Here is a 15088-nt window from a genome sequence, read left to right as displayed (position 1 = left end):
ACCTTAACAGGCAGCTTAAAGTCTAACCTCTAGCTGTGAAGGAATGTAAACCAGTGTAATGCATAAGTGTGGGAAGGTGGGTACTTCCCTGACATTATGTTGATGTATTTACATTTTTTTCCACAGGCAATTAACAAGAGCTTTCCCCCATATAGGTTCAATTAGACCTTGAATCCAGCAGACTGGTTCAGTTTTGGTGATATTCAAGGTTAAGTTTGAAATGTTCCAATCGTAGGAAGGATGAGGCCTGTAAAAAAACTGATTTAAAACTCGCTCGAGCATTAGTACATGCCCCACATCTGGACTCACCACGGAATTGATGTAACTGCTTTTGTTGCTGTTCAAAACTTTCATGGGTTAAGGGTGACACCATGTGGATACACTGTGAAACTGCAAGGGGCAGAGTAACTATGGTTTACTCTGTTTGCTTAGTCAAAGATGACTCACTTAATGGATAAAAGTAACCCAGTATAACTTAATGTCTCACCCAGTGTCGCCATTACACAGCTGTCCTGTGATATTTATTTTGCAGGATCTTAAAAATCTTTTATGACTGAGTGCCTTTCTCATTTCATAAACGTACTCCATTGACTGAACACGACAAGAGAGTCAACAACCTTTATTTATCCATATATGTGCCACTCAGAAATCGGGAGGAGGTGTTACAGGATTTGCCCTTAAGAGAAGCCTATATGGATCATTTACAATTTTTCTCTCTACTATGAGGCCATTGACAAAAATGAAGGGGGAATAAAGACAATATGGTCGTAACAGTGTAAACACATGGTAATATACATGAAAGCAAAAAAAAGCAATAGGTATCAGTGACATCAAATTAAAATGTAGGGTAAGTTAGTATGAATAAGAACAAAAGACTCCTGAAAACCCTAACTTTTTTTCTCAAATAACAGCTCAGCATACATTTCTACATAGCATGCAATAAGGCACCTATCTAACACAAGGAAGAAACCTATGCTACAGTTTGAAGCACAATTGTTATCCAAATGAAAAGAAAAAAAAAAAATATTGCTCACCATAATGTTCACTCCCATAAAAACTGTATATCTCTCGTTCCCTTTCATATAACCCAAGCCATATCTAAAAAAATACATCAGTTTGTAAAAGATATTTTACACAGAACAGTAAATAGAGCGCAATCCATTGGAATTCGAAAAAATCTTGTAAAAGTGAGATTTTCGTGTAGTCGTTTAGTATACACAACCTTTTATTTTTTTTAGATCAAATTGTGATGGTCTGCAGATCAACATCAGTGTTACCTATAGTCTATACACAGGTCATTGAATTAGTCTCCAAAGAAATTAACAAAGTGTGATGTTGCGTCTGATTAACATTTGGTGCTGTGGTACACAGGAAACCGCACAGAAAATTAGGACACAGGTCATGTTGTAATATGCTACCCAGTAGGTTTTTATTTCTATTATGCATTTTCTTATGGCTAAATTGCATGTCATAATAGAATCAGGGTGTCAGCCAGTATTGCTCTCTGTACAGTCTATGCAGCAGTGCTAACCCATAGCAGACATACATGAAAACAACCTCATAAATATACAAGATGGCTCATGTCTGATGGAGCCCAAATTCAAGAACAAGCTGTATGAGAACACCTGCAACATGTTTATCTCCAACACTTAAAACAAATTAAAGTCATAAAAGGGAAAAAAAAAAGGCGGAGACAAAGTGGATCTTACTATCAAAAATGTAATCTTTTGGAACAGCACACTAGTCACCTATACATATATATAAAAGAAAATCAGTATTTACATTGGATTTTTGATGTTTGCTTCACATGGGTTATGTGGGTGAAAAAGAAATAACTAAATTGAGACAATAGTTCTTGTTCACCAATTGTGTTGGTAGCCTTGAATAAAGTTGCAGCTGAGAAGCACATGTGCCCACCTGAAGGTACATAAAGTGAATTCTTCTATCAAAAAAGACCAGCCAGAGGGTGAAGTATATTTTCCCCAGGTACGAATTTTATCATGTAGATGTTCAAATTGCGTTTTTTTTTTTCTTTAAAAGTGTTCAAAAGAGGTCCTGGAGCAAGTGAAGCACAATCACAAACAAGAATAGAGGCTCCTTCACAATCTATTATTATACCCTCTTCAAACTGAGCACAAAGTCCTGGGTTCAGCTCTGAATTATAGGTTACATGGTCCTTCAGGCCAAGCCATTTCCATTTGAAGACTTGTGTGTTACTGTCCATTTATTTTCAACTGCTCCACTTCACCGTAGCGATGTGCTGACCCGACCACTTTGTCTATAGAAGTTGGCCTGATGTTTCCTGTGGTGTGGTGATGTCAATGATGGGACCATTGGTAGAACAAAAACATGGGGGAGAGGGGTGTGTGTGCGTTTGCATGGGACAGCATGTGAGTGACAGAAAGGGTCCTCACTGATCTACATGGATCCTATGATGTCTGGAGAGGGAAGATGAATGGTTAAAGCCTTTTCCACACTGAGAGCACCTGTAAGGTTTCTCAACAGACACGATGCGCTGTTTTGGGAAGGCGTTGTTAGGGAATCCCTTCCCTGTGGGGATCGTGCTGTACTGCTGCGCTTGCGGCTGTGGTGGTTGCTGCTGCTGTTGTTGCTGCTTGTTCTCCAAGTGAACTCTCTGATGCCTGGCAAGGGACGAGGAGTGATTGAATCTTTTGCCACAGTGAGCACAGGTGTAACTCTTTCCCTCTGAGTGGACTCTTTGGTGCCGGGACAAGGAAGAGGAATGATTGAAGCCCTTATCACAGTGGTGGCACATATAGGGCTTGTCTCCCTGCTGGTGCACTCTCTGCTTTGGAGGAGTGCCATACGACATGGGTTTCCCAGGCTGAGGTGGAGAAAACACTGGATTCTGCAGGTGGGTCTTGTGGTGGCGAGAGAGGGAGGAAGAGTGATTGAAGCCCTTGTTGCAATGTCTGCAGGTGTAGGGTTTCCCTCCGGCATGGACTTGCTGGTGCTTCTTCAGATGGCGTTTGCGGACAAAACTCTTCCTACACATGTTGCATTTGTACGGCTTCTCGCCCGAGTGGATCCTCTGATGCTCTCTCAGGGTGGCAGCTGCCGCAAAACACTTTCCACACTGTGTACAGCGGTGGGGTTTGTCTCCTAGAACAACTGTAGCATGGGTCTTCTGGTGCTGCTTCAGGTTGGAAGTTGTAGCAAAGCCTTTGCCACACTGGCCACAAGTATATGGCTTCTCACGCGCATGGACCTCCTGGTGCTTTTTCAGATGCCTTCTACGGACAAAGCTCTTCCTACACTGAGTACACTTGTAGGGCTTGTCCTCTGAATGCATCTTCATGTGTTCCCTTAGGGTGATGGCAGCAGCAAAGCTCTTGCCACACTCTGAGCATCTGTGGGGCTTGTCCGGCAAATGAATCATCTGATGAGACTTGAGGCTGAAGGCATCAATAACATCTTTGCCCATGATCTCAACTCCAGGGGGAACATAGGGCTTTTCTTTCATGTGAATTTTCATATGCTGCTTGAGACTGGCCTCTACAGCAAAGCTCTCACCACAGTGGACACAGATGTAAGGATTGAGATCCTTATGGATCTCAAAGTGTTGGTGAAGATCAGCTATGCTGCCAAAAATTTCCCCACACTCGTTGCACTGCAGGCCATGGGCTTCATGTATGATTACACCATTCTCAGACTCCACCGTCAACTCCCCACCATGGTCAGACTCCACTTTGACCACATGCTCGCTTTCTGTCTTAAGCAGCACCTCTCCAAGCAGAGCCTCGTTTCCTGTTGTCTTGATTTCTGCTCCTGTGAAGCAGTGCATCTCACCGTGTTCCACCTTAATGTAATCATGGTCTGTCTCAGCTACAATTGCATCCACACAGGCTACAGCTCCAAGGTCTGTCCCCAGTCCCTGGATCTTTAAGTCGGAGCCATGGATTTCCAGCTCTAATCCACGTTTTTCCTCTGTCATGATCTCAGTTTCTGCTCCGTAGTGAAGGTCGACATGGCTGTGGGCTATGACACACTCCGACCCAAGTGTGTCAAGGCCGGGTGTGTCACATTCAGTCTCTGACTCGGCCATAAGAACACACTCCAGCCCCACGACCTCCGTTTTCTTGCCGGGCGAGGACTCAAGAAGGAATCGGGGGGTATATAGCTTTGTTTTGGTCGGTGCAGCGCTGGTGCTCTTGTCAGTGAGCAGACCTGTAAAAGAGGAAAAATAGAAAACAAAATCACTACAACACCTTGAGTGGGTTTCCATTTATCAGTTTAAATTACTTGTCTGTAATAATGTGTACTGATAAATCAGAAAAACTTAATTATCTAAAGCTAGACCAGAAGACAAATCTAATGTCCCTGACACCCTACAAATTTAACAAAATTTGATGTGGTGGCCTAAGACCAATTACCTCTTTACTGGTAAAGTCTTAATGTCTCTCTTGCAACGTCATTCCTGCAAAATCTGTTTTTTCCTTGCATAACTCCTATGGTAGTATGTTTTCATATTTATTTGATTCCATGTTGTTGAATGCATGCCTATGTGTTTGTTCACATTTTAGATCATTAATTTTGACTAAAAACATCTCAGCAAGGTTTCTTGACACATTTACGAGAAGAGGGAATAATTCTAATATTTAACCAATTACTAACCTCTCTGAAAGACAGGTCTGGTGTGAGGCTATTATCTTTACATTAGTTTTAATAACCGGGTGTTTAATATTTAGATACTAATTGAAAGGGTTTTTAAAGCCTTTTCAACATAAGTTTGCCACCCACTATCCAAGAGAGAGAGCTCTGCTTGACCAGGACACGAACAAGATAGCATTTGGTTGGTGGCTGGTGGTGTATTTCGTTTAACACAATAGATGATCAACATGGCAAAAAAGAAGCCTTTGATTGTACATAAAGTAATGTACTTGGTACTACTGTAAATTCATTGGCCTGTGTTCAGCTCAGAGTCTGCTGCATTATGCTTATAATACGGAATCTCTTAGTTTACGCGAGAGATGTATTGACACCAAATAAAGTCGCGGGTCTGGCGTGTTATACAGTATTATATACATCTGCACGCCTCACATCGCATCAACAGCAAGCTTGCAATACTAGTTAGCGCGCTAAGTGATCAATCTGCTAGCTTCGTTAGCGCTAAAAATGAGCTTCACTTCACTGGCTAACACTAAATCACAAAATCAAAGTGGACCACATCTCGATCAAGCTCCCAATTCAAACTTAATCCGCAAGCCAAAGCCTGACTGGCCTACGGAACTCACTTGTATGCGCAGTTCGCTGTGCCATCCGATTAAATACAACTTGGACGGTATCTATGCATCTAAACAGTGATGTTTTGTTATTAAACATTGGACTACTGGTTGCTAGCCTCCCACAACAGCTACAAATAGCCTTCATAGCCGCTAGTTAGCTGGCTATGGTGAATGGGGGGGACTGGTTAACGACAAAACAGCATTGTGTTAGCTGCTAATATGTTCACGATTTAGCCAGCTAACTAGCTTTGTAGCAAAAGCAACACGAAAGTAATCATAGTCAGAACTTAAATAACAACTGAATACTTACATTAAAACAACTGGCTGGATTAAATAATTTGGTGTAATTTATGACACTACAACGGACGCGGAAATTCTCCTTGTGCGAGTATTAACAGGCCATCTTGTTGTGCCACACCAGCACTTCCAGCTAGCCAAGATTACACGCTCGCCTAAGATGGCTGCCGCTAGCTAACGTTAGCCCTGTTAGCTTCCGCCCTTCAAAACACACTGAATTAGAGCTACCCCTGAAGCCATGTAAGAGTAAGCGGAAAACAGACATAGCTAGACCACATGTGCGTAAGGCTGGGTTATGGAGATAATCGTAACCCCTCACAAAGAGGACAGTATCGCCAAAAGACGACGCTAAGAGCTAACGGTAAAAAGGTTAGCAAGCTAAGAGCCACACCACAATTCCAACCAGGAGTGGGCTAGCTGAAACAAAGATGGCTAACCGTGAGGGCGATGAATGCTGCGCCGAAAAGCCCGGGAAAGGATGCCTTTTACTTACATAAGAATCCACGTATGACACAAATCGCACACGAGATGCAGGTAGAAATACATTGAGCGGACAGAAAACTACTGGATAAGCAAGTCGCTTGTAGATAGAGAGGGCACAATGATTCTTGGCTACAGTCCGGGCTAAAGCTCCCACTCACTGCGGCAGCAACGACAGACCGCACACACGACTGCAATGGCGGCCTTGCTGAGGTTAGCAGCTATCCAGCCGAGACGATATTAGCGTGCTGGCTACATAGCCATGGTGCCAAGCTAACGAGCCAGCTAATCCAGTCTGCTAGCACGGCTAAAGCCTGCTGTCCAGTTTAGTACTAGCCTGTAGATTGTAAAACACTGGAGCGGAAGCTTTGCTCTAAACCGCCCATCCGACCATGTTAAGTCTGGTTTCGTCTGCAAAGATAAACTGGACGTGGATTGAGGACAGACGATGGGTCGATTCTACAAAAACAACCTGGATGAGATTCAGAGCTGAAATAGTTCCTTGTGTCAGTAACCTTATGTCGCTGTGTCTGTCTGCTTTTCTTCCCCAACAGGACATAATGTTACAACCAGTGCGAGTCAAGGCCTGTATTTTTCCATTACAAAGTTCGCTATTATCACTACTGGAGACGCAAAATACACAACCACAAAATTAATTATTACTAAGCTTATATTCAGTTAAACAGAAGAGTCCCTCTGCCTCAGCGTTGCTACTGTTCATAATAGAGTAAGTTGAATTTAAACGGTGAATTTATCACTAGGAGTAAGGATCACGCCGGCTCTAAATTTATAAACCATTGCATGCACACACCCACCTTTCAGTCTTTTTAGTTTCTGAGTGCTGAAGGGAGAAAAAAGAAGAAGAATCGTAAATATGCTTCAAACTCCGGATCGAGAAGGGCTTGCAAGCTGTTGTGAGCCTCGACAAACTGCTGTATGTCTCTCTCTCTCTCTCTCTCTCTCTCCCCTCTCTCTCTCCCCTCTCTCTCTCTGCCTGTGTGTGTAGCTGGCGCCACAGCTCATCTGGCGCCAACGTTGGACTACCGACGCACTTTAGCGAAAGCAATCATTGTCATTGCAATACGGCGAGGAAACCGCTACCGCCCCCTGCAGCCTCGGAGTTGTCCATGCCAGACAAGCAGGAGATGTTACAGCTGGTAAAGGTGTTGCTGGGTGCCTTGATTTACAATAATTTATAAGTTGATCATAGTTTGTGTTCAAGGTTTGAATCTGAAAAGAAAAAACTGATCATTAAATTTAGTGGAGCAAAACATGCAATACATGCCTCTGAAATGTAGTGGAGTCGAAGTATAATGAATTTTTTAAAAATTAAATAAATAGAAAGACTCAAGTAATGTGCAAGTACCTCAAAAGTATACTTGAGTACGGCGCTTGAGTAAAAGTTTTAGGCTTTTAGTTACTTTCCACCCAAGGGGGGAGTTGTAGGTTTCAGCAGTGAGGATCACTTCCGCGTTCAAAAATCTGCAGTTCCTCGGCTGCCGCTGGGGGCTGGCTCCAGAAGTGAGCAATTCTCCATTGACCCCCATGTTAAAATAGCCAACTTTACAGCCTAAAAAAACATATTTACAGCCTGGTACATTTTTTGTTTTTGGTCTCTATTGATAGTTTCCACCTCCGTGAACACTGTGAGGGGGGTGAATTTTTTTGTACCACAACCGTTTTAGTGTTATTTAGGCTTAATAAATTGGGGCGTGGTTACGTTGAGTGACAGTCCGTAGACAGGCACTGACAGTTAGCTCGTTGCTAAAACATCGGCTGGGCTAGGCGGCTACATCCAGAGGCCTACGACTACCTCCAGCGGTTGACATGGGCTGCAGTGTCCGTGTTTGTTTACCAATGTTCGGACAGGTTTTTGTGACAGTATGGCTTGTTGTAGTGTGGACTGTACTAACCGACCGTCGAAGGAGTCTGTGTTGCAGTTTTTTCGGTAAGTAAATTTCTCACTATTTTACCTGGATGTTTGCACTAATTTGTACCGGCATATTTTGCCGCTGGCTTATGACATAATTGCCGATTTATGGTCGCTGCTATGATCTCTGTTGTATGCTCTGTGTCGCGGTTACACGGGGTCGAGCTAGTCGGGTCGGACTCGGGGACTGTCGTGTGATGGATGTAGCTGCGTGTAGCTGCCGCTTAGCTTGTTAGCCTAGCTGATTCGCTGATTAGCCTTAGGCTAGCGCTGTTTCTCCGAGCTAAGTGGCCGGGTTCTCGGCCGGCTGACCCGTAGAGTAACCGCCTCTTCGCCGAATATGGAAAGTACACTCCCACTAAAATCCAAGATGGCGCAGCTCAAATGCCCATGGTTTTGTCACAAAAACGACTCCCCGAAACCAATGGGTGACGTCACGGGTGCTACGTCCATGTCTTATACAGTCTATGTTTCCACCACTGGACTTCACTCCACCGGACTGCTTTTACACTTTGCTACATGACTTTTACATATATGAAGGTTCTGAGTATGTTTTCTACCACTGTCTATTATGATTGTTGCTGACCATTTCGTAAAGCATTGAGATTTTTATTTGTGTGCTCCGTTTGTTAACTTGTAGAAAGGCTTGCTTGAGACAAATTAAGGTAGTCTACCACAGTGCACGTGAAAATTACCACAGTGACTGGGTCTTATAGGCCTAATTGACAAATGTTGCCCTAACATCACTGTGACCTACTGTGCAGAAAATGGCAAATGTAAAAACTATGTCAGCCACTCCATATCTGTGTACAAATGCTGAGACATAGGCGTATTAAGCAGTGTACCACAGGAACAAAATCAACTTTAAGTAGAAGAGCATGGAAGAAATCCAATTAAGAAATTCAATATAGAAATTCATTATGTGCTTAGAGATGGAGAACCACAGTGTCAGAAGTATAGACTGGCTTTATATTTATACGTATCACCAAAATGTCTGTAAAGCATGATGAAAAAGGTAGATGGACAAATTTGCGCAAAGATGCGCTGGAAGACTGGGAAAGTCAAACTACCAGATTACCAGTATTGATATGACAAATTAAAGTTATTTTGAAAACTATACCTGGAAACATGTCACTCATACAAGGTGAAAAACTAAAGGAAAAGTGTAGAGCCACCACAAGCAGTCAGAACACCTCCAGTGCACATTCTTTCAGATTCTCCAATTCTCTGAAGCTCTATTGCAGGGACAAACAATAATATAATCAAATGAGGGTTCTGTTTTTTGTGTAGTAATGAACTGGCCCCACAAGATGTTGCTGTTTGCTAGTGTTGGCGAATGCAGCAGAGGAATGGGCAGCACATACTGTACGTATCATGGGCAGAAGTCTAAAGATAGACATAACACAAATATGATCTTGAAACAAAGAAAACAAGGTGAAGGTCATTTGTTAACAGTGCAGATAAGTGAGAAATGCTGTGAAGGCTGTTCATTGTTTTATAGATAATGTCAGGCAATTAGGGCTCCTTTTTTATTTTGGTTTCTCCTTTGGTTTCTCCTTTGTCTCAGTCCTCTTCGTTTCAGTCAGTCCATCTGAAGTAACACCCATTCCCTGACAATTAAACGCCCAACCTGGAATACTGGTTTTACGACGAGAGCAGACCACATAGCTAACATTTTGTCACACACTGCGTCAGTCACACAGTTTCACTGAGACTGTCAACTTCAGGAGCTCTTTTTCTTTGTTTCCTGCTAATTTTTGTCGAGTCTTTTCTGTAGCTGTTTACCTCAACACATTTTAGTAAGAGGTTAACACACTGCTCAGCTAGATCACCTGTGGATTTTATTTTTGTTATCACATCTGCTGGACATCTTTTCCTGGTAAAACATGTCCCACCATAGCACTCTGGATTTAGACAGATACAGCAGTTTGGAGAAATCACGCCGCTCCACCAGTCGTAGCCAGTCCAGGGCCCTGGCTAAGAACGGGGAAGTCCTGTGTGACTTCTGTACGACAAGGAAGCAGAAGGCTGAGAAGTCCTGCTTGGTGTGCCTGGCATCCTACTGTGAGACTCACCTCCAGTCTCACTATGACTATCCTGCCCTGATGAAGCATAAACTGGTCAAAGCTACAGGTCAGATGAGAGAGAAGATCTGTGCACAACATGACAAGCTGCTGGAGGCTTTTTGTCGCACTGATCAGACATCAGTGTGTGTCCTGTGCATGATGGATGAGCACAAACACCATGACATTGTCCCGGCTGGAACTGAGAGGACTGAGAAACAAGTGAGTGTTGAAAACAATCTGTCAATCTGTACCTTTGCTGAAAATACTCAATGGGTGATGTGAAATGTTATTTATTGTACAAGGCTGACATGAGCTCAACAAACAATTCATCTGTAGTGTTATCATCCACTAAAGGTGGCAACTTAAATGTCACTTCCTTTGCAGAAACAACTTGGTACCACGCTGCACAGATCTCAACAGAGGATTGACCAGAGAATTAAAAAGTGGCAGGATCTTCGACAAGCTGTGGAATCAGTTAAAGTAAGTAAAAAAATCGCCAAACTACTCTAAGTACAACGCAATGCTAAAAACAAGTCGCTAAGCTTTGACAAAATAACCACTTTCCATCCATACTGTAACAAACTCTCTCTCTTTCTTATGTAACTCATCAGCACTCCGCTCAAATGGTCCTAGAGGAGAATGAGCGGATCTTCACTGAGCTTCTGCTTTCCATTGAGAGGAAGTACAATGAAGTCAAGGAGATGATCCGCTCCCATGAAAAGACCACTGTGACACAGGCCGAGATATTGCTAGACCGCTTGGAGGAAGAGATCACTCTGCTGAAGAAGAGACACACTGACCTGGACAAGCTTTCACACACTGATGATCACATACACTTTCTACAGGTGATAAAGCTGATCTCTGCCCCTGAGGACCGCAAACAAGACCATGTGTGGTGCAAAAATCTGGGGTCTTCTGAGAAAACAATAAGTAACGTTTAGCCTATTTGCTAAATGTGTCTCATCTCTATCTTCCACCTTCTTATTTTTTACCAGAGCTGGCAGTCTCTGTCAGGACCTTCAGGATATGAAGACCTGAACAACATCAATGTCGCTCCCTATTACTCCTTTGATGCCACCAAGCGAGCCATTGCTGCACTGAAATTTCAAGTAGAAGAAGTCACCAAGGTCGAAATTAGCAAAATCTCAGGAGCAGGTGGACAAATCTTTACTTACCCTCTTCCTTTCATGTAGCATTGGCGTCTCTCTGCAGGAGTTGTTGTTTTTAGTCTGCTGTGGTTTTCATGAAGCTTATCATGTATTTCCCATCTGTCTCTTCATAGTGAAGGAAGTCTACATCACAGAAGAAGGTGAGACAAAGACAAAGAGAAGAGAATCGGTTTTGAAGGAAGAACCAAAGACAAAAGAAGAACCAAAGACAAGAGAAGATTTCATGAAATGTGAGTTATTAGGTTACTTTTCACAGAGAAGCCGGCCTTTAACCTGTTGTTAAACTTTTAGCGGCAGTTTGGCAAGGCTACTCAGCAGTCATATCACACCCCATTCATACTCTGGTGAGTGTATTCTGTGCTAACCAGGCTTGAAAAGTGCTAGCCACAATGTCATGGACAAGTAACATCGCCATCCCGAACAAAGGAATGACCAAACCATGTGGTGCAACAACTGAAACTAGTGTTACAGAAGGTATGCTGCTTGCAAAACAGGTTTGGTGAAACATAAGAAAGCAAACTAGCAGTTCAGTATTACTTAAACAAACACAGGTGTTCCTACTTTAAATCTACCAGCGTGATAGTTACAGAAGGATTTAGTGGGGTAACTGTCACTCCTAAACATATTAGAGTCACAAATGCTTAGTTAGGTGATTAATGTGCAACAGAATGACGCAAAAGAAGAAATGTTAAACTGTGTGTTAAAACATTAAACATAGAAAACAGAGACCAAATAACAACACAAAGAGGATTAATAAAGACCTTGTCCTGCTTTGCTCAGACTCTTGCGAGTTGATTCTGGATGTCAACACCATTCACCCCAACCTTCACCTCTCCGAGGGTAACAGAACAGCTACGATGAAGAGTGAGCCCAAGAACTACCCTGACCACCCAGACCGATTCGACCACTGGCAGCAGGTGAGAATTTACTGCATGGCAGGATGTCAAAGTTGATCGAGGGAAGTTGATAGAGCCAAAATGATCCCATTATCCAGAAGGGGATGTGCTGAATTCTGAATACAGACTCAAGAGTAAAAGGAGCCTTTACTCTTAGGTTATTTTCTCTTTTTTCTCTTTTCTCTTCTCTCCTGAGTTATTTACTTATTCATGAATATTGGTCTACAGGATCATGTTGTTTCACTTTTAAAATTTGTTTTTCTCTTCTCTGTTTGTTTGTATTGTTGGAAAATTGCTGCCCAAAAATAGGCTTTTATTAGCAGTATTAGTGTCTAAAGTTATCCTAACAATAAAAGTGCTGTCAATTGTGCAGTTGAAGTAAATGATTCTTCAAGAAAAGCCCTACCTAAACAGCTGGCATACATAAGGCAACACTTTTTATTCCTTCTCTTCAACACATTTTAATCTTTAATTCCACTAATTCTACTCCAGGTGTTATGCAAGGAGAGTGTGACTAGGACCCGTTGTTACTGGGAGGTGGACTGGAAGGGAACGGAGATCGACGTGGCCATTACCTACAGGGGAATCCGCCGTAAAGGAAATGGGAATGAATGCAGCCTGGGTTGGAATGACAAGTCCTGGAGTCTTTACTGCTCTGACTCCAAATTCTCCTTTGTGCACAATAATAAGAGCAAAGACATTCCAGCTCCAATGTCATCTCGCATTGGTGTATACCTGGATCATGCAGCAGGGACGCTTGCATTTTACAGTGTCTCTAATGGCATGCAGCTTCTGCACAGAGTCCAGACTACGTTTACAGAGCCCCTTTACCCTGCATTCAGTGTGTGGGGCTTTGGTACCAGTATAAGACTGTAGGGGAGTTGCTATAGTGCAACTAATTTGCATCCCATTTACACAATATTCCCAATATTGTTGTGAACTTTGAAACAGGGTGTTTGATTTATTCATTTTAGTTTTACCTTTTGTTAAAAGTACTTTTTTTCCTTATACACGAACTATTCTGTGAGTCTTTAGTCCAGTTGATTTGTTTCTGTTCTAACTGATCATTGCCTGTTGTTTTGGGTCAGTCTAATCTGAGGAGATGCTCGTGATGCAAAACGTTTATGAGGTAATGACTTTTTAAAGTTTATTGTAGTGTTTTGATCAGTTTTACTATTTTGTTCACAAACAAATTCTTTCAGCAGATATTTCACCACTTGCAGCTAAAGCTCTTTGGAACCTCATTCACCTTAACTCTGCAAATAAGACATTATTTCAGTGAAGGTTTTTATTATGAAATACAGTAGCATAGTAATCCTTTCTCAGTGTAGGGCCGGTGTAAGGGGGGCTTTGTTTGGGCTTTCCAACTTTGTCTTATGCCCTGGGTATAATGGGGAAAAATGTAAAAATCTGTGAAAGCTGCACACTTCAGATAACTTATGTGGAGAAAACCGGCTGAAATGTGCTCCTTTCATATTGTGTAGACTCTCTTAAATGTGTTGTAAACACATGACTATTGATTACGATAACCACGACAGATGCGTGTTTACTCCTTGATTCAGATATTTGTATAAGTGTAACTAACGATGTATTGAAAATGGAAGAGAGGCCACAGACATTAGAAACGGATATTAGAGATACCAGACTTAAGGTCCTCTGTGGGAGATACAGGTGTGTAGTGATATTAAATTCAAACTCCAGAGGGCAGCAGAAACACACTGGCTTTGATTCTCCACCACACACATACACAAAGGATATTCACCCTTTTAGTTTTCCTTTCTCTATAGAGGTGGTGTCATATTTCACTACGGTTGAACTTGTTGGCAAAGTCGTCTGACTTGACAGTGAGAAAAGAAAACGAGGCGCCCTAATCAACTGGGAAAAGAAAACCATAAAAAAGTAGAAGCGCTTGGTTATTTATGCCAAGCACACCGGAAGCAATTTCAAATGAGACAAAACACAGATATGAGTATCCTGTTCCCTTTAACAGTAATCAGTTGCTTATCCAGAAAACAGCTGGGCCACAAGGTTAATGTCTGTCAGGGTCTTACAACAATATACATGAAACTTGGACATGTTTAAAGTGCGTATGTTTAAAAGCTGTGGCATGCTCTAACATTTATTGTTGCCTCCACTGTCCATGGCATTAATTGATTAGTTGATTGACTGAAAATTACTTGACAACAATTTTAATAACTGATTTAGTGTTTAAGTTTTTTTTTCTTCCAAACAAAACTGCAAAAAGTTCAGTGGTACCAGCCTTTCAAATGGGCTTATTTGTTAGTTATCCTATTTAAAAAAAACAACAACAAAAAAAAAAACAACTCTACATTTTTTATATTTCTTTACAGCTGGTAAAAAAATATGTCTCAATGTGGGCTCCAAGGAGTAACAATTTTACACTATTTTCTAACATTTTATACATTGAACAATCATTTTATTATTAGAGGACAGTTATCAGAGGTACTGATAATGTATATGTAAATATGTTTGAGTTGCAGCCTTATAGGTCTCCTATGATGGAAAAATACTATATTGCCAAAGGTTTTCTGTGTGTTATTTACACTGAGAAAATGGAAGAGAAATTGAGCACAAGTTAACAACAAAGGAACACAATGTAAATGGAACAGCTGAGGTCTAAGAACTGGAGTTAGAGAACCACTCAAAGGTGATACTGTACTTCATTGGTGCACATTATATACCATACATTCTATGTACTATAGACTGCTTTGCTATACTATACTCAGTGTCAAGTTACATTGTAGAACAGATTTCACCTTACATTTTCTTTTCCATTCTATATTGTACTGTATTATATTATACTATAGTTTTAGAATCTTATCTTGTATCTGATTTGCAATTAAACAAATAAGATCCACATGATATGGAGTAAACTTTTGTTTGCTCAAAGACCCTAGTGGGCAGCGGTCCGACCCGCCCACCCGGTGCCCGTCTAAACATAAATGTAACGAACACCGCCACTACAGTTTTTTTTTTTAAGGGG

At 41.8% G+C, this 15088-nt stretch overlaps 2 protein-coding genes across 4 annotated transcripts; one reads left to right on the top strand and one right to left on the bottom strand.

Annotated features, from left to right (window-relative positions):
* Nucleotides 1-604: 604 nt before the first annotated feature.
* Nucleotides 605-7031, bottom strand: si:ch211-198a12.6 (uncharacterized protein LOC563253 homolog). 3 transcript variants are annotated; one of them, XM_041049568.1, is made up of 2 exons: nucleotides 6839-7031; nucleotides 605-4188 (listed from the first exon to the last, which is right to left on the bottom strand). In XM_041049568.1, the coding sequence occupies exon 2, from the start codon at nucleotides 4064-4066 to the stop codon at nucleotides 2411-2413; it is 1656 nt and encodes a 551-aa protein (XP_040905502.1). In that variant the 5' UTR covers nucleotides 4067-4188; nucleotides 6839-7031; the 3' UTR covers nucleotides 605-2410. The 3 variants fall into 3 exon arrangements, with proteins under 3 accessions (XP_040905502.1, XP_040905506.1, XP_040905503.1); XM_041049572.1 differs by lacking the exon at nucleotides 6839-7031 and adding an exon at nucleotides 6037-6356; XM_041049569.1 differs by lacking the exon at nucleotides 6839-7031 and adding an exon at nucleotides 5557-5907.
* Nucleotides 7032-9645: 2614 nt separating this feature from the next.
* On the top strand, nucleotides 9646-14954 carry ftr14l (finTRIM family, member 14-like). The gene is made up of 7 exons (XM_041049573.1): nucleotides 9646-10238; nucleotides 10404-10499; nucleotides 10631-10864; nucleotides 11015-11174; nucleotides 11302-11418; nucleotides 11969-12105; nucleotides 12577-14954. Exons 1-7 carry the CDS (start codon nucleotides 9840-9842, stop codon nucleotides 12958-12960), a joined length of 1527 nt encoding a protein of 508 aa, XP_040905507.1. The 5' UTR covers nucleotides 9646-9839; the 3' UTR covers nucleotides 12961-14954.
* The last annotated feature ends 134 nt before the right edge of the window (nucleotides 14955-15088 follow it).

This window comes from Toxotes jaculatrix, chromosome 11, assembly GCF_017976425.1.
Source record: "Toxotes jaculatrix isolate fToxJac2 chromosome 11, fToxJac2.pri, whole genome shotgun sequence".
Taxonomy (NCBI): domain Eukaryota; kingdom Metazoa; phylum Chordata; class Actinopteri; family Toxotidae; genus Toxotes; species Toxotes jaculatrix.
The sequence above is the reverse complement of the archived record's forward strand: the minus strand, read 5'-3'. Positions and strand labels throughout refer to the sequence as shown.

What these genes read in the sequence shown, in the direction of transcription:
- si:ch211-198a12.6 (XM_041049568.1), bottom strand. Translation starts at nt 4,066, where the DNA reads ATGGCCGAGTCAGAGACTGAATGTGACACACCCGGCCTTGACACACTT.
- ftr14l (XM_041049573.1), top strand. Translation starts at nt 9,840, where the DNA reads ATGTCCCACCATAGCACTCTGGATTTAGACAGATACAGCAGTTTGGAG. An exon ending in CTGAGAGGACTGAGAAACAA is followed by an intron (nt 10,239 to 10,403) that starts GTGAGTGTTGAA and finishes CTTCCTTTGCAG; the next exon opens with AAACAACTTGGTACCACGCT. An exon ending in TAGCAAAATCTCAGGAGCAG is followed by an intron (nt 11,175 to 11,301) that starts GTGGACAAATCT and finishes GTCTCTTCATAG; the next exon opens with TGAAGGAAGTCTACATCACA.